General features: G+C 51.2%; 1 protein-coding gene across 2 annotated transcripts in view; it reads right to left on the reverse strand.

Annotated features, from left to right (window-relative positions):
- ALX4 (ALX homeobox 4) overlaps positions 1-17,446 on the reverse strand; it is a 44,546-nt gene extending 27,100 nt beyond the window's left edge. Inside the window, exons 1-2 of one of the 2 annotated variants that reach the window (XM_085580225.1) lie at positions 12,092-17,446; positions 8,569-11,723 (exon numbers count right to left, since the gene is read on the reverse strand). Coding sequence is in view for 1 of the 2 variants with exons in the window: in XM_021533620.4 (XP_021389295.1) it covers positions 13,496-13,892 (397 nt within the window). In the remaining variant the exon portion in view is untranslated. The remainder of the gene's footprint in view (positions 1-8,568; positions 11,724-12,091) is intronic. The other variant, XM_021533620.4, reaches the window with a different exon arrangement.
- Positions 17,447-18,151: the final 705 nt, after the last annotated feature.

The following is an 18,151-nucleotide window of genomic DNA, read 5'->3' on the forward strand; positions in this document are numbered from 1 at the left end:
ATGTCCTCTGTTTTCCAAAGCAAAAATGCAGCTTCCTGACTTGGCTTAAACCATATTATTCTTTCCAATGACATCTCCTGCAGCTTATGGAGCTGAGGCTTATAAACTGCTATACAGTCCAATTTCTTCAAACTGTAATACACTGTTGACTATATGACATGAGTTTTTAACTTTGTCAAGAACATGATCTGACAAACAGAAAATAAAAGGTTACTTTTTCTCCTGTCAGCTGATGTACTATGGTGTTTGGATGATACATTAGGAAGCTTCATAGATTATTAGCAGGCAGGGAGAGTCTGGAAGCCAGTGTGCCATATTTTTGTTTAATGGTTTTTGCCCCAGGAGAGCTGAAGGTTGTGAGGCAGAGCTGCCTGCCTGGAAAAGGGGTGGTCTGACATCCCTTTGAGCAGGACACAACAGGATGAGGATCAGGTCACCTCACCCATGTTGCTACACTGCTATCACTGTCATGATGCCAGCTCCCCTGCTTTCCCCTGCCACCTGGGCCAGACATGCTCTGGGATGTGCTTTGGGCAGTCTTCAGTGCCCATGCTCACACCAAGGTGTTAATACTTCAGGCACAGAGCTGAACAAAGGGGAACTGCTTTGCTCATCACTGTCAGGCACACCTGCAAAAACATGCCCTGCTCAGCCTCCTTCCAGAAGAACCCAGACCCATGGACCTACCTCATGCCAGGCATACAGGGAGGAAGTGCCAGAGCAACCACTCTAGCTATTTACACACTCGTATCACATTTTCCTACTGGGACATTTCCACAGAGCTTGGATTGACTTTGCTCCCACTGAGATGCCACCACAGGCTTTCAGCTGCTGCTCCCTTTTCTTTTGAAATCCTGAGGAGGAGTTCTCAGCAAAGTTCTTGGTTTTAATGAAGTCTGTGGGCTAAATGAGGCCATTCCCTGTTTTTCCCCAGTAGGGAACTAATTTCTACCAGACTCAACACCCTTAGCTGTATTCTTGGCTTTCAGGACCCACTCAGTTACCATCATAACTTCTCCTTGGCCAGAACCCACTGGCCTCTTATGTGTTAATGCATGTATGTGGTCAGTGCTACAGACTGTGGTTTATCTGCTGCAGGCTCCTAATATCTCCATCTCTGTGGAAGGTGCAATCAGCTAGATTAACACACAAAATCATACATCTGAGAACATTCACACTGCCTAAGGCAATATTTGCATCAGATTGTCTCTAGAAAAACCTAGGCTGTTCCACTGGATTTTTGCAGAGTCCAGATAGGCCAGACTTACATGGTACAGATTTAGGAATTTCTTGCAAGGACTGTGCTATGTTTCCTGGCTAATGTCTGAAAAGGACAACTGAGGCCAGACACAACTTTCCCTTTACACTGAAAGTTGTTAAAACCCAACAGAATAGACAAAGGGCTGGATCAGTCCTGGTCCTTTTGTCACTCTCTTGAGAAGTGTCTGGGGGGTGATTCAGTTGCACACTCGTGGGGTTTTGGTGCTGTGCAAAACACAGATCTCTCAGATGGCATCTCAGATGCTGACATGAGGCAAGTACTCAAGCCTTCAGGAGCAGCACAGGGGCAAGCAGGGAGTGTACATGGAGGCATCTCAGGCCAAGTGGCATTCAGTTGGCTCAATGCTTTCTCTCAGCACCTTCCAAGCTTCTCCTCTCTACCATCTTTAGGATACTGGATACCTCCTATTGCCTTTACTTGCATCTGACAAACCTGTTGAAATACTTTGGCATCAAAGTCTCTGCCTTGTTGCATGCTCTTTGTGTCTTGGTCCCCAAATATGGTGAAAAATTCAGCCTTTAGGAGCTTGGTTGCTATCATAGCCTCTTGGTTCCTTTTTGGGTAAACTTCAGGTCATTTTCTAAAGAAATCCATAGCTACCAACAAATATTGTCTGGCAGATTCACTCAGGCAAAGTCCCAACAACATCAACAATGAACTGCTGTAAGGTCCCCAGGACACACTGCTCTGTAGGGTTTCTTCCCATCTTTGGGGACCCACTCTAGAAATACAATACATGCAAGAATAGCATCCTGCCTCCTTGTAGCAATTTGCCATCATCTGTCTGCATTTTCCTCAAAACTGGTTCTCTCATGGCTTGACTAAAGACTTTACAACTTCAAGGCATCACAGCAAAACATCACAACCTCTTTTTTGAGTGTTTTGGTGATAATGAGCTCCCACGAGTGCTTGTTGTATGTTGTTTTATTTTCTCAGCTCCTATAGGACATTTCATCTTTAAATTCCAAGCTTTCCCACCATGACCAGAGGGCTTTTGCCTTGCTAGTCTGAAAAGAGCCAAAAAGCAGACAAGGCTGCCAAGCGAGGGTTTGGTTTTTTTAATCACACCTTGTTTGACACCAGGAGCCTTTTTGAGGAACACTCCCTCTTAGTTCCATGAACTCTGCTCTTGCAAACTTACATCTATGGATGAAATAGGAGACTTTTCATTCCTGCACACTGTGGAAGAAAGAGGTAAAAAAAGGATGTAGTCTCAGATTTTTTCTTGCTGTCCTGCTGAGGGAGGTATCTGCACAAAAAAAAAAAAAAGCCTTTGAACAAGGCACTGGCAGAACTAGTCTTTGGTGACTGTGCTCTTGTGTCAGTGCTGTTCCAACCCCACAGGCACCCCTAGCTGTGTTCAATGGAAAATGATTCAGCCCTGAAAATGCCTGGCTGCTCTCCTTTCACTGTCAGGGTAGCTTTCTCTTCTCACAGGGGGCATGTGGAGCTTTTGTAATCCTGGCAAGCCTTTCAGCTGAGCCTCCAGGAGCAGCATCAGTGCCCTGCAAGGCCAGACAGGCTGACAGTTCTATGCTGCCTTCCATGACACTGGGGAAACACTGCCCCTTTGCTCCTGGCTGAGTTTGCCCAGGGTGCATGTTATGCCTCTCCTCAGCAGTTCACCTTGCTCAGGGTTCAATTCAGCTTGGCAGGCTGGAGCTCCTGACAGCCTGTTTATAAAACATCACTGGTTCCTGTTAAAGGGCTCACCTCACACCAGGACATCCCAGCTGTACCACAGGGTCTGGGTGGCTGCCCATGCAGGACCTGCTGTCTCAGTCTCCAGAGGGAGGGCTGCTGTACACAGGGCATGGGAGACCCATGCTACAGTGTTTTATGGACTTGTGCTAACATGAAAGCCATTTTGACCTCCAGATATTCATGTGGAAACCAAAATGAACCTAGTAAGGCACATCCCAGATATTATCTAGTAATAATAAGACATAAGCACCCTCTGGTTAATGTATCACACAGCAAAGCTCTTGCTGTCCTTCTTTTCTAACCAGGACAGCTGATGAGGTCCAAAAACCTGTATAGAAGCTCAAAGAGACAGCTCAGGGCCTGCCCACAGGGGCAGGCACCACAAACAGATTGCCCAAACCTCTTTCTTTCACACCAAGTTCTTGAAGGAAAATACTGCAGGCTGAAAGCCTGATTTTTTCAGGACTGACCAGGTCCCAGATCCCAGCCCCAGTGATGTGTATGCTCAGTGTTAGTTCATCGCCCACCTTGGCTATGCTGAGCAATTTCCTGGATCCCAGCAGTCTGGTCTGCTGCATACATTTTTTGCCAGCAAGTATACTTTCCTCAGTCCCAGCCTTCCCTCAGACCCATGCAAGGGTGAGGGCTGCATGTTGGACTGTCCCATCATCTCCCTCTCTGGTTTCCGTGACCAACTGCAGTAGGGTTTCTCCCCATCTTTGGAGACACACTTTAGAAATACAACACATGCAAGAATAGCACCACACCTCCTTGTAATTTGCCATCATCTGTCTGCATTTTCCTCAAAACCGGTTCTCTCATGGCATGACTAAAGACTTTACAGTTTCAAGACATCGTAGCAAAACATCAGGACCTCTTCTATGAGTGTTTTGGTGATAATGAACTCTCAAGAGTGCTTGTCACAAGTTGTTTTATTTTCCCATCTCCTATACAAGATTTCACCTTTGAATTCCACGTCTGAATGAGCACCTGTGATGCCTGTAAATTACACAGATGATAAACCCCTCTCCTGCTACTTGGCTATTCCCATTGACCACCCTCTGAGGTGGACTGATGATAAATGGAGAAAAAGGTTGTTCAACCAAAAGCTCCAATTTTTACCACCAAGGAAAGGGGATTTTCAGGACAACCAGGCACAAAACCAAACTAATTAAAGGCCACAAGGGAACAGCAGGGTTCTCTGGATACCAACTTAATATCCAAGCCTAGGCATAATAAATAAGCTTTATTATATCTTCAACTCTAACTTAAAACCAGCATCACCCAATTTTGCATGTGCAGCTACAGGTTTCTATTTTTCCTGAGCTGACTTTTGGCCTTTCAGTAGATTTTTATGAGTCTCTGTCCCGACCAGTCATTTATAACAACCCTCTCTGTGGATATTTCCCCTCCCCAACAGAGCTGCAGTTAACTGAGTTGCTGCACCCATGTTTGATGTTGCAGCCAATACCTCAATGCTTTCTATCCTTCATAAGTCCCTTTTTCTAATACCTTGAAGTGGTATGATCTGGATGGAAATACTAATTTCTCTAGCACAAGACCTCATACCTATATAAAGCAACCAGCTTCCCTTTCTTCCAGTAGCAGCTTTCCAACTTCTGTTCAAGAGCTGAAATGAAATATTTAAGCTCTGCCGTAAATCCCACATCTTCATGGAGTGTTTCTGGCCTTCTGCACATTCTGCCTAACTGTCTAGTCCATCGGCTATTTATCTTGGAAGTCCTCTCTGGAGATGTGAGAAACACAAAATGTCTGCAAGTCCTCTGCCAATTTAGGTAGGTTCTTCTTCCTCTTGCCTTCTAGCATTTGGCTACGTCCTGTCTAGCTCAGAGTGATATCTGGCTCCAATCTGCTTATGAAGGTTCAGACCAAATCTTGATAAGCCAGGTTATGTCTATAGTGCAGGGCTTCTCAGCTCTCAGCTATGGGTCCTTGCCACAGCTGTGCTCCTGACTCTACTCCAGGAAGAGGTCTGGGCATGCACTATCCCAAGGAAGGCTGGAAAAGAACTGCACGGTGCTCCGGAAGGTCTCCCTGCCTCATGGGCTGCAGACCAGCACTGGGGCTCAGGCTCTCGTGCGTACCCTGCCCCACAGTTTGGCCTCGGGCTCCCCTCTGGGAACCAGCTCTGCAGAACAAGGCCCTGAGAACTGCTCCATGCCCAGCATACTGGGACACCTGTGAGCCTGTGGTATAATTTTTGAAGTGCTTTTCTTTTCAGAAACCTTACTGTGGCACAGGTCTTGTATTAAGTTTTGGGCTGAGCAATACTTTCCTGTTTCCCCTGTTTTGTAAAACAACTTCTGGCCTGTGTCACACACATTTCTCAACACCTTGCAGAGTCATGGGGCTTCAGATCTCTTTGAGCACTGTCCCAGAACAGAGTTATTCTCTGATTGTTTTTGATCCTTTCTGGGAAAATTCTTGATGTTGCACTCTTTCCCTGTGCACATTGTACAATTTTGGTTTGTTTTGATTTAATTCTGGTGTAAATTTCTTTCACTTCCCACTGCTCCTGAATAGATTAGATATCTGCAACCACTTTTGCTATCGGATCTCTCTTGCATCAAAAGAATGAATACAGTTCCCCATTTCCCTTTCTGGAAACAGCATCCTACCTTAAAACTGATGCTACAGCTCCCAAGTGAAGTAGTCAGTCAATATGCAAAGTCCCGAGGGGACTGCTTTCACTACAGGGGGGAACTGATGTGACACGAGATACTTCTTTTAAGCAGCAGTGCTTGCACCTAGAGCCCAGATGGGGAACAGCAATCAGATAGGAGCTATATTGACATCTTACAAATTTATTTTATTTCCATCCAACACTACTCTGCCCAAAGCATTTGTTCTCTTCCTTGATTTCCTCATTCCCCATTGATAGCACTTCTCTGATGGGCCTTGATGCTGTTGACTCCCTGCCCTCTGGTTCTGTAGGGTTTTCAGACTTCATAAAGGTGGCTATTGTGTCAAGTCCCACAGAGTTTGCACCCAGACTCAGCATGCAGCATACAGTCTGTTGGTGAGTAAACCAGCTTATCTTTCAGGCTCCACCACCAGCTCACCCACTGCCTTACAGCTAATGAACCTATTAGTTCTTGCTAATAAATAATATATTTAGAAATAATACTGATTCAACCATCTGTTTCCAATAAGCAGATTAAAAACAACTTAAACTGAGTTTTCATTTAAAAAAAATAGATACAAACAGACTTAGACATTTAGTACTGACTTGGATAATGCAACTGTCTCCAGTCAGTGCAGATGAGAGACCATAGTTCATGATGTACCAACTTGTCATGACTAAGTCCTGCTGGGACCTGAAGACAGCAGCTACAAAATGTTGAATCACAGATATTCTCAAGGGAGATATAAAGAATTTTATACTGGTGGGTTCATACTTAGATAGTTCATAAAATCTGTTGCAGACCACCTTCCATAATAATGCTGAGTCTGTCACTGCTTATTACCCATCCACGATATCTTCTTCTTCTTACCCTGCCTCTCCTCATCCTTCTCTTCTCCTTCCTCTCTCCATCCTTTACCCTATTGCTCACTGATTCCTCTCTTTGACTGAAAAATGACCTTAGAATTATCGTGGTGATCACAATTGCTCTTTCACATTGTGTCTACTTATGTGACAGTCAAAATATGGAGATGATTTACAAGAATGAATGAAAAAATATAGCCAAGAAGATTCACCAGTATGTATAATAACATGGAAATCTGAACTTACACAGAAAATAAAGTGGAGCTCATTTATTTAAGTAAAGTGGACCTCCTTTACTTATGAACTTTCCTTTACAAGTTGAGGCTGCTTCAACACATGTAAATATGATAAATTACTCTGACATTTTATTAATATGAAATATACCCATCCATCTTAGTAAATGTTTCTCAAGTCACAGGGATCCTATATCAGCTGCATTACCATACAGGCTTCTCCTAATCCACAACTATCTCTTTTTTCCATTTAAAAATCTATCTACATAAAGATATTAGACCTATGCTTTCCAACATGATTAACAATTGAGATGGGATATTTTTTTTTTTTTAGATGTGTAGGATGAGTACCTCAGAAACATGATTTTTGGGGCAGGGATTGCTCAGCATTTTCTGAAAAGCATAACTCATATCTTGTGTTGGCCAATAGAGGTTGTCTATGCTGATGAGTTACTTTTCAAAGATTAGACCATTAACGTGGATTGGCAGGTTAAGCCTATTTTACATACCAAAAAACCCGAGGATATAAGAACACACCGATTGCTTATAGCTTTTTGTACAGAATAAGGCTGTCGAGTTAAAGCCCCTACAAAATCACACATGGGACTTCTACTCCGTGAGTTTCTGACTCCAGCAGTGGCCCCTTCTCAAGCCAGCTGAGTGCTTCTTTTTGCCCGAGCCACGGCCCTGCAAAGGTCACACTAATGCCACTGAGTGGCCACAGTTTCACCTTGCACAAGCCACTCCGGTACTCCAATTGTCAGTTTTTCCTACTGTAAAATGAGAATAAAGGCTTCTTACTGCCCCAGGACACATTCACACTTTTTACCTGAGAATTGCTAAGCTACAAAAATGCCCTGAACAAGTAATAAAGCATCTTAAGGACTCCAGGGAGCAAAACTGGCTAAAGTAGCAGTTTTTATTAGAGTGACCGAATGGACAGGTCTGGAGATGTCCTTTAGCAGCAGACCTTGGCTCCAAGCCTCACAGACACCACCTCCCTCTTACAAGGGAAACTCATCATGACTTTGAACGCAAGGCCTGGAAAATGAATAAATCCTCACGATCTGAGGGATTGAAATCTGCACATTAGCTCCCCTTAAACCGTGGGTGCATTTAACTTGGGAGGTTAGAAACCACAGCCAAAGAAATATCTTTTGATTCACAACTTGTTTTGAGCAGTCACCCATAAAGCAGCCAGTGAATCACTCCAGCCAGTTAGTCATGCAACCACACTGAATGTACACTCAAAAGGCTGCACAAAATAAACAGCCTGCAGCTCCAGATAACACACGAAGAGCTCATTTGCGCTATCTGGCATCAGCATATATTGTTAATAGGACTCCTACACCAAACCCTTAGGAAAAAAATACACTCAAGCATCTCCAAATCTCTCTCTACATCAGTATTTTTCTCGTCTGCTTCGCTCTGTGCTGCTTTCAAAATAAGTAAGACTAGTAAAAGTTTAAGACTCTCTCTCTCTCTTTCCGCACCTTCTTGTTGCCGGTAGCGTCCTGCTGGGTTTACAGGCGAGCGCTGCTGAAGTGTAGGGCTAAAGCGGAGTTAATTCCAATCAGCAGCAGACAAGTCGAAAATAAACAGCTCTAATGCGAAAAGAAATCTTCCTGCAAGGAGCGAGCGGCAGGGATACAGGGGGAGGGAGTCTCCTGGTCCTTTGACACATGAGTGTCAAAACAGCTCGGGTCAGGAATCCTATAAAAGCCTCCAGCCAGATCTACCAATTCTACCGTCCAATTCGAGAGAAGCACAAAACACCTTCTGGAAAGAGCCGCGAATAAACTTTCCTGCGCGGCCCTAGGGGTAAGGAACGTGAGCCCTACCTTCGTGTCTGGCTCCCTGAGGAAATCCCGCAGGTTTCCGCGGAAGAGATCCCGCACCTCCGAGTGTCTGTTCAAACAGAGGCTTAGCCAAACTCCTGGCGAGAGCTCCCTCCCCTCCCTGGGAGGGTGCCGGAACCCTTGAATGGCAGATCTGGTGGCCCTATTGTGGAAAAGAGAGGGCTATTGCCAGGGCGGCGTCAGCAGCACGCCGGGAGCCGGCGGCCGAGCCTCGCCGGGCAGCCGGTCCCACATCAGCGGGAGGGAAGGGCCGGCTCTGCCGCCCTGCTCCCTGAAGCTCGCCTCGCCTTCCCGCCCTCCTGGCTCCGCTTGCCGGCTCCTGCTCCCCGATGCCAGCTTGGATCACGTCCCCCCTTTCCCCCGCTTCCCCGCTCGCTCCTCTCCTCTTTATACTGCCTTGCTGCTCCCCGCGGGGATCAGGGCAGCAGCATCTCCCCACCCCGGCGCACAGAGGTGCGGGGGAGGCCGCGCACCCCGCCCGCCTCCGCCCCTGCGCTCCCAGCCGCGGCGGAGGAGCCCGGGCAGGAGTCGGGAGCCGAGATCAAAGCCGCGGGGAGAGGGAAGGGGAGGCAGGACCGAAGGGCCGCCGCAGCTCGGGACACCCCTCCCCAAGTCCTCCGCGCCCGGGCTCTCGGCGGGCGAGGGGCAGGGACCGCCACCCCGCTCCAGGCAGAGCCGTTCCTGCGGAGATCCTTAGCAGGGCGGCCCGGACGCCGGTGCAGGGACACGGCATCGGCCGAGGTGGGGGAGCCCTGCGGGAGTCCCAAGGGGAGCACACGGCCCCCGTTCCTCTCCGGGCGTGGGGCTGCGGCGGAAGCCGAGGGAAGGGAGCAGAGGCCGCCGGCCCTCCGCGGCGAGCGGCGAGCTCCGCAGAGCCCTTGAACGTCGGCGGGGGCTGTGCGCGGCGCCGCGGGGAGCCCCGAGCGCCTGGCAGCGAGCGTCTCTCGCGGGAGGCGGAGAGGGACCGCCAGAGAGATCGTTCCTGCCGTGCCTGCCGCTTGCGTTACATCAGGGAACGAGAAGGAGGAGAAATCCATTAAAAGTGTCAATTTAAAGAGCACGCAGTGAGCCTCCGATTCCTACAGCAGTGGCTTTCTGTACTTTAGTAATAACGCACTTAAGGCCGCACTTCTTATTTGCTAGCTAAATAAAAAAAGAAGTTGTTATTTGCATAACGCGGTACTTAAAGAATTTCCTCTGTTAGAGAAAGCCGTTTCCTTTCTCCTGTTTCCTTTGAGCAAACGTCCCCATCACATTCGCCTTCACTCTCAAAAGGATTTTGTTCCAGCTGGTATTTCTAGGCAGCAATATACGTATATATTTCTGTGTGTATAGGGGTATGTGAATACATATGTTTCAAGAAATATAACTTACTTCAGCTCCACGCAGTAGAAATAGCAAGTCAAATTACTACAGCACATAAATCATCTGAAAGCTTTTTCTCCTCCTAAGCCAAGATATATAACCTGTTCTCAGGACTAGATGATACTCAAGGTCTCTTCCAACCTTGAAAATTCTCTGAATCTGTGAGTTTATTTTTAAGAGTTCGGCTCTCATTGCCCGTGCCGGTTTGCGGAATAACCCGTACCCCTATTCGAGGCAGGGAATCCGGGGTAAGTAGTGCCGGCCCGTCGAAGCGCAGGGGCAGCGGGCTCCGGGTAGACACAGAAGGAGCCGTGCCGGGAACCCCATAGGGACAGGCTGGCAGCCGCCACTGCGAGGGGGCCGCGGGGAGCCCGGCCGAGAGCCAGGGCCGCCCGGTGCCGCTGTCCCTGCCAGAAGCCGGGCTGGAAGCGCTCCGAAGATTGCCGTCCGTGTCCTGCGTGTATTTACGGCCACAGTTCTCCCTGGCCTATATTTATCCGTACAATGCAGTGGAAGGTCTTAGATCTAGAAATAGAAGCCGAGGGCAATAGATGGCACGCTCGGGCTTTTTATAACTCAAAAATACTTGTTTATTAAAGAAATAAAATGAAATGAAACAACTAAAAAAAGAAGGGGACACCCTGTCCCTCCGTCACACGGAGTGTGTGCCATGCCCGCCGTGCCCGACCGGCCCGGCCCCCGCCGCAGCGCCCGGCCGCTCGGCTCCGGGCTCTCCCCGGCCTCCACAGCGACCACGGGAAAGGCGAGGCGAGGGCTACGGGGCCACCGTGCGGGGAGCAGCACCCCCCAGGAGGGGACCGGGCCGGGCGATGGGCCCGCCGCAGCGACGGGCGCAGGGGAAGCGCCGCCCGGGTATCGCCTGGCAGGAGAGCCTGCCTGCTGGTTGGCCTCGGTTTGTGTTTTGCTTGGTTGGGTATTTTTTCCTCTTCTTTTGGGATTTTGTTGTTTTTAAAATTGAGGGGTTTACAGTCACGGAGTCCCACCACTCCAGCATGCTGCTCAGGCCCGGACAGCAGAAGACGCGGGGAACCAGCGGTCCCCGATACGCTCCTTCACCTCCGCACAACGCGCACGGCAGTACCAGCAGCGAAGCTGCGGCGGGGTGTCGGCGGGAAGCAGTGGGACAGTCGCCTGTCCCCGGCTTCCCGAGCAGAGCTCTCCGGGTGGCTCTCCTCACGGCCTTGAGCGCCGTGTGTGCGCTGCTGGCCGCGCTTGTGCCCGCTGCGGAGAACGAGGGCGGGTTTCTCTTGCCCCGGGCTCACCCGCGCCGAGGGGATCTACCCCGACTCGGAGGTTTCCCCGTCCCTTCAGCCCTCGCGGGGGTTCCTCGGGCACAACTCCTGCCCCGGCGCAGAGGTCTCGCAGTTTGGGAAAAGGCGGAGAGGCGCCTATGGATGCTGCAGTCACTCCGCGAAACCCCGATCTGTCTGTTATTAGCAAGTCTCTCTCTTCAACCATTAAGCACTATTATTATCGCTATTGCTATTAATTATCCTTGCCGAACCATGTGTCTCTCATTACAGCCCACCGTCCCCAGCCACATCACAAGGGGCTCACAACGAGCGCGGTCTGGGCCGGGCCGGGCCACCCGCCGCTGCCGCGGGGCTCCCACTGAAGGAGAGCCCCGAGCCTCGCTTGAAAATAAATCAGGGGGACCCTGGCGGTGTTAGGAAGGCAATAAACTCGTGTGATTCTACCGGGGGGTTGTAATGTGTCATCACAGGCTATGCCGGCGCCCTGGGCCTTGCAACCTACAAAAACAAGAGAGCCGGTTAGAAGAGAGAGGATGTCAGGGCGGCGGGGAAAGCACGGGGGGCTGCCCTACCATCCCATTCCCAGAGGCAGCGGGAACCGATTGCCTCCTGCACGGGCCGCAGCCCCGCAGGTCTCCCCGGTCCCACCGTGTGTCCTTTCCCGCGGAGCCCGGGATGGCTCCAGAGGGCCTCCGTGGATGCGGAGCGGGCCTGACGCTGGTGGGGGAAAGGGTTCCCCCTTTCCGCCCAGGGGGAAAGGGCAGGAGAAGAGAGGGAGCGTAAGAGATAAGTTCTGGCCAGAAAATGTGTGCAAGCAGCCCTAAAAGAGAGCCCTCATGCCACTGCTGGGCCCGGTGAGGACATACCCGCGGGAGGATGATTGTGCCACCGGGAGCGGTAGGGACCCGTGCGGGTCCGGGCAGGAGCCCGTGTGGGGCAGCGCAGCTGGGCTATACTTGCGGTTCCCGGGCACGTCTGTATGGAGAGGACTTAATGTCCTTTTCCTGTGAAGAGGAGTCACCTGTGCCTCGGGGAACTGGGGCTGTGGAGCTGGATCCGGGGACACCTCAGCTGCAAGAAGGGGGCAAAGGATGGCGCCTGAAGGCGACATGGCAAGCCAGGGTTTGGGAGACAGGCAGAAGTAAGTAAGGTGCTTCTACCCTCTTTTAAGTCTAGAGGTGGAGAAAAAGGGTAAATAGAGCAAAGAGTGCTCAAATGACGGCGGGAGACTAGAAGTGGGATTGCTGGCCTGACCCGGACCTCTTCCACCTCCTCTGTGCCCCCAGTCCATAGTCACTGTCCGCCTTAGGGTCGCCCTGGAGACACGGTCCTATAGCTGTCCTTGCGTTTAGGACTAACGCATCGAGAATGAGACTCCGACAGCGGAGACACGCTCTGAATCTAGGCCGGGGCAGCCCCTCTGCCCACAGAGAGATCACCGGGAGGGAATGGAAAAGCTTTCATTTCCACCTCCTCTTCTTGGGAAAATTTAGGGGGGTTATTTATTTCATTGTTGAATTTTTCTGTTTGTTTTTAGGGGGGGGTGTTTGTTTGTTTTGCCTTTCCCTAGCTGCTCCGATACAGCGGAAGCCTTCCAAAGAAGCCTTTTAAAGCCACGGTCGGAAACGACATGAGAAGCGCCCCCGTTCCCGGCTGTACTGTCGAGCGCCAGCGCGAGGGAGTGTCTTAATTACTGCTAATGACCCACGGAGGGGATGCGAGGGGGTTATCTGCAGCCGGGCAGAAATCAATTAGGGGAGTGGCAATTAGGAAAGAAAGTGAGAGACAGGAGAGGCCGTTACCGCGGACAGAGATGATGTCGGCGAAATTGTGCAGAAATTCCTACTGCGGAAAACGGTCCCCGCGGAGAGCACATTGCGCAGCCTGGCGCTCCGGCTCTTTCTGTTTCTGTCCCGCTTTCCGCGGAATTCCCCGCGAGGCACAAGAGCTAGCGCTTTGCGGGAGCGCATCGCCCGCAATCCGAAACTACGATTACGATCACGGCTAAAGGGGACACGGGGGAAGGGCGGCTTCCCGCGGGCATCGCGGGCTCCAGACCCGGCTGGGAATGAAGATACTCGTGGGGCACGGCGGCCCACGCTGCGGCGAGAGAGGGCTGCGCTCCGGAGCCGGGCAAGGTCTCCTTGACCCCGGTAGGGTTTGTCCTGCCAGGCAGCCACCCCCCACATTCCCGGGAGGTCCTTCCCAGGCCCGGGAGTCTCTCTCCGCTTTCGCCTCCGGTGCTTCCCCGCCGCACGCCAAGGACTCACCGTAACAGGAGACCTGCAGGGCTCCGTTGTGGCCGCTGCTCTCTTGCAGCTTGATGTTGCTGTCCGGGGGGGTTTTGCAGGGGCCTCGCTGCATATAGAGGTGCGGCGGCTGCTGCTGCGGAGGGTATTTGTTAAAGGAGGCCGGAGACCCGGCAGAGCCGGGAGCCTGCACGCTGCCATCCAGGGACTGACATTCCTGCTGGCTGTAGCGGCTCCGGCACTTAGTGCTGCTGTCACCAAAGCCTTGTCCTTTGCTGGCCAGGAAAGTAGGGCTGAACTTGTCACTTGCTTGAAATGCCCTAAAAGGCGAGGAGCCTTCTGTGTCCTGGGAGGCTGCGTTGTAGTAGGAATCCATGGCAGCCGGATCACAATAAGAAACACAAGTATCAGCATTCATTCCTAAAATTAAAAGGCCCAAGTGTCCTTAATGCGCTTGGAGGGGCACCAGGAGCCACTCTTTCTCTCTCCCTCTCGCATAGACACACACTCACAGCTGGGCCGGGAACCTCTAAGAGGATTCAGATGTTTGTGAAAGCTGACCAGATCTCCAAACCCCCTTAAGTTCTCGCACAGTAAAAGGGGTCTTTTTCTTTCCCTCCCTCCCTCCCTCTCTCACATACGCTTGCCCTCCGTGTCTCTCTCCAAACTACACTCTAAAGAGGCTCTTCTCTGCACTTTCCCCCCCACCACATTGGGAAAAAAAAAAAAAAAAAAAGAGAGAGAGAGAGAGGAAGACCTCTCCCCCAATTAATATGTAGATGATGACAGTGGAGGGGAGGGGGCCTAGGAAGGGGTGTGTGTGAGTGTGTGTGTGTGTATGGGGGTGTGTGGAAGCAGAGGGAAGGTGGAGGTCATAATCTTTTGCGTTAAAAAAAATAAAAAAGAAACCAAACCAGAAAAACAAACCAGCCCCAAAATTTTTTATGATTATAAACCAGAAAATCAAGCAGATGACACAAACTCCACGAAGGGATGAGTGCGGGATCCGCGCCGACGGGAGCGCCGGGGACGATTTAATGGTCGTGACACGCTCTGTTCACTCCGGCTCTCTCCTCTGCTCACTGCCCCAGCTCTGGGGACCCTCGCCTCTGCGACCCCCTTCTCTCTATTAAAGGCGATACGGATTTTCCTCGCAGCTATCTGCCTTTAAGCCTCCCCCCGCCCGTTAACCCCTTCAGGCCCGAGAGCTCTGCCAGCGCTGCCGTGAGCCATGGTTTCTCTACTGTGGCACGGCGGTGCCGCGGTCGCCCCGCACAGAGCCGGGCGAGCTCTCCGTCGGGTCTCGCCACACGTTTACGATGGTCATTATTTATTTACCTCTAAAAGCGTGCTTTCTTCAGGTGTAAAACTACTGGATCCAAACGGGAGGGCAGCAGGGACGGATTTTGACAGGGTCACCAAGCACACAGAAATTGGACCAAGCTTCTGGGATTGCCAGAGGTGACTTGCAAAGGGACAGAGGCTGGCTGGAGCCCTTTTTGGTTTGAGGGGTCAATTACAACCCAGAAAGAGCTTAAAAATAAATCAATACTCACCTTTCGTCGTCCTTCTCCCTCCCCCCCCCCCCCCCCCCAATTCAACCTGATTCCCCTCCTCCTCCAGTTAACTCCTGCTACCCCTTACTTACTCTTACCCTGCCTTCCTCCCATCCCCACATCTGGTTTCTATTGCTCACTTACCTTGAAGTTTTCAGTAATAAAGATATTACGCAAACTAAATCCACAGTTCTTCGGAAGGAAAAGAAAAGAAAAGAAAAGAAAAGAAAAGAAAAGAAAAGAAAAGAAAAGAAAAGAAAAGAAAAGAAAAGAAAAGAAAAGAAAAGAAAAGAAAAGAAAAGAAAAGAAAAGAAAAGAAAAGAATTTAACGAAATTAAAGAAAAAAACTAGTAACAGAAAAGGAAGACAAGAAGAACCTTAACCCCTTCGGGAGCGCAGGCCGCAGCGGAGCCGGCTGCAGGCGGGGAGCGCGGGGAGCGGCTGCTGCTCTGGGCTCTCAGCGGGCTCCCGCCGGGGCCCGAACCATGTGTCCTCCCTTCTCCCGAGTAGCTTCCCCCACCCCGTGCAGAGCGGGGGGGGACTCGTGGCTTTCATCTGTGTATGTGTGTATCTGTGTTGCGGGGGAGCGGGATGCGGCTCAAGGGGGAGCGGGACGGCAGAACGGGAATGTGACCCCCGAGACGATGCTCGGGAGGGGCCCGTGGCCACCGCCACCCTCCAGGCCTTTGCTCCACGGGCGAGACCGGCACCGCCGTTTTCATTAGCTCGGATCTGACAAGAATAGGCGCCCACCCCTCGCCCCCCAGATGCAGAAGGGATTTCTAGCGACGTCGTCATTAAAAACAGCCAGAGACGGATTCATTTACGAGATTTTAAACCGTTTTGTGAGTTTGCCTCAGAGCAGGGCCGGGCTCGCTGAGTTTTCTAGTCCAAGAAAGCTTTCAGTGGATTTGCCTTCCTTATTCTCTTTATTACCTCTACTTAATTATTTTCTCGTCCTTTCTTTCTCCCCTCCCAAACTCACCCACCCCACTGCAGGCCCCATTCTTTCCCTCGTCCACGACATAATAAAAACCAAACCAACTCAATACATGAAAGCCTTTCTAAAATCCACTTTGGGACGGCCAAGGGAGCCTGCATACTGCCGGTACCGGCAGCCTACGAGCGGCTCTGCCGAAGGGCAGCTGCCCTGGGTACCGGGAGCACTTCAGCTCCCTCATCCCCAGCTCCTCTGCAGCGGACTCACAGCGTCCGCACGGTGGAGGGGCGCTTTAAATACGTACTTCCCAGTTCCTTCTCCCGCAATTTTTTGGGGGAACGAAAAAGAAGCCTGAAAGAAGTTATGAGAGAGCAGTTCTCGATGCTACAGCATTATACACGGCCTCGGGACTTCTCTTCGGCAAAGTTAAATAACAGCAAGAGCAAAAACCTAAGGGAGAGATTTGGGGATCGGGCAGGAGATTATAAACATATATATATATGTATATACATATAAATACATATCAATAAAATTTTTATTCAGAAACGCTGCAATGCACTGGTTCGCAGAGGCAGTACAGCGTGGCCGACCCGAAAGAGCTGCCCAGGTTTTCTTTTGGTCAGAAGTCTCGGCTAGCCCCTTCTTGCATTAAATTATAACGAAAAATCCATTAACTTCAAATCAGAACTAATACGCAGCCCTCGGAAAGGACAGCAACGGTACCCGCTATCTAAGTACCAATTTGCATCCCTAGAAGCGGAAGGTTAATTCGGGAATCGTTACCGGGGGAAAGGATGTGCGCAAGTACCTGGCGATCTAGAGGGCGTGGGGGGGAATAACCGGGAAATCACTTTTCCTGACTGTTTTTGTTTAGCAGGACTAGGTTTGCGCGCAATTCTCTCAGCAAGTGTGACGGGGGATTCCCCTCAGCCCCCGTTAGCCAGAAGCGGAGCCTTGCGAACACAAAAGCACACAGGGAGCCTGCAGCAGCCCTCCCGTTAAACGAGGCGATGGAGCTGCGTGTCTCGGTGCAGCCGGGACTGCCGTGTCCGTCCGGCCGCGGCGTTCTGCCCGCCCGGTCTCTCCGCATTCTCCACTGCTGGACCCAGGATCCGCAGAGCAAGGGCGCAAAGGGACGCGCAACATTTGAAACACGATCTCATAATTTTTCCTCTGAGTGACCCCAAACCTGCCCCGTCCCTGCATCAAATGCATCCCAAAAGGGAAGGGAAAAAGAGCGGCCGAAAGGTCTGCGCTCCGTAGGAGCCAATTCCATGTGTACATGGGTTTTGTATCGAGACAATTTTCAGGTATGGTCCCTGTTGGTTTTGGAAGAGATCACTCCCGAGGGTTCCTTCCGCCCCAGAGCTGCGGGAGCCCATGTGAGAGCAAACCGGTCCCGCCTTTATGGACGGCAGCTCACATCGACCGAGTAATAGATGCGGGAATCGTCAGGAATCTGCAGTTCCGGGCGTTCGAGGTGTCCCTGCCGGCGACACCTCAGGAAGAAGAGACAGCCCAGGGCAGCCCTGACTAGCTTGTTTCCGAGGAGCTGTTTCCTTTCTGCCGAGGCAAGGGCGGGCGTCGCTCCCGGGTGAGGACCCGGAGCGAGGCGCAGGCGATTGCGGGCATATCCTGCATTTCGATTTCTGGAAGAAAAATAAATCTTTATTCCCGTGTGATTTAAACACTCAGACTTGTGTTAAGTCCAGGGAAAAGGCAGAGATTTCCTCTGGTCCCTGCACGCCGGGCGCGTCAGCTCAGGGCTGTGAGGAGCGGGCAGGCGGGACGGCTGCTGGGACGAGCCCGGCTCTCGCAGGAGGCCGGGGGAGGAGGCAAGAATGCTCTTCCCCGCTTTCCCAGCCACCATCGAGGGAAACCCGCGGCTTGAGGGGTGTCCCCTCAAGCCTCCGCCGTCCTCCTGGTACTCCCGATGGCTGCAGCCAGAGCGGCGGCGGGATGGCTGAAGAGAGTCAGTGCAGTAGTCAGGGGTGCCAGGTCCAGCACCCCAGAGTAAATAGCTCGGTTTAGGGAGCAGGGTCATTTCACTCGAGAGGGGGTTGGAGAGAGGGGAGATCTTTCACACCATTCCCTCCTGGCACTTTGACTGAGCCCTGCTTATGAAAACTGTTTTGAATTTGTTTCCCGAACGGATTGGTTTATGTGGTCACTTCAGAGCTG

The sequence above is a fragment of the Lonchura striata genome, chromosome 5 (assembly GCF_050655825.1).
Source record: "Lonchura striata isolate lonStrDom1 chromosome 5, ASM5065582v1, whole genome shotgun sequence".
NCBI classification, from domain to species: domain Eukaryota; kingdom Metazoa; phylum Chordata; class Aves; order Passeriformes; family Estrildidae; genus Lonchura; species Lonchura striata.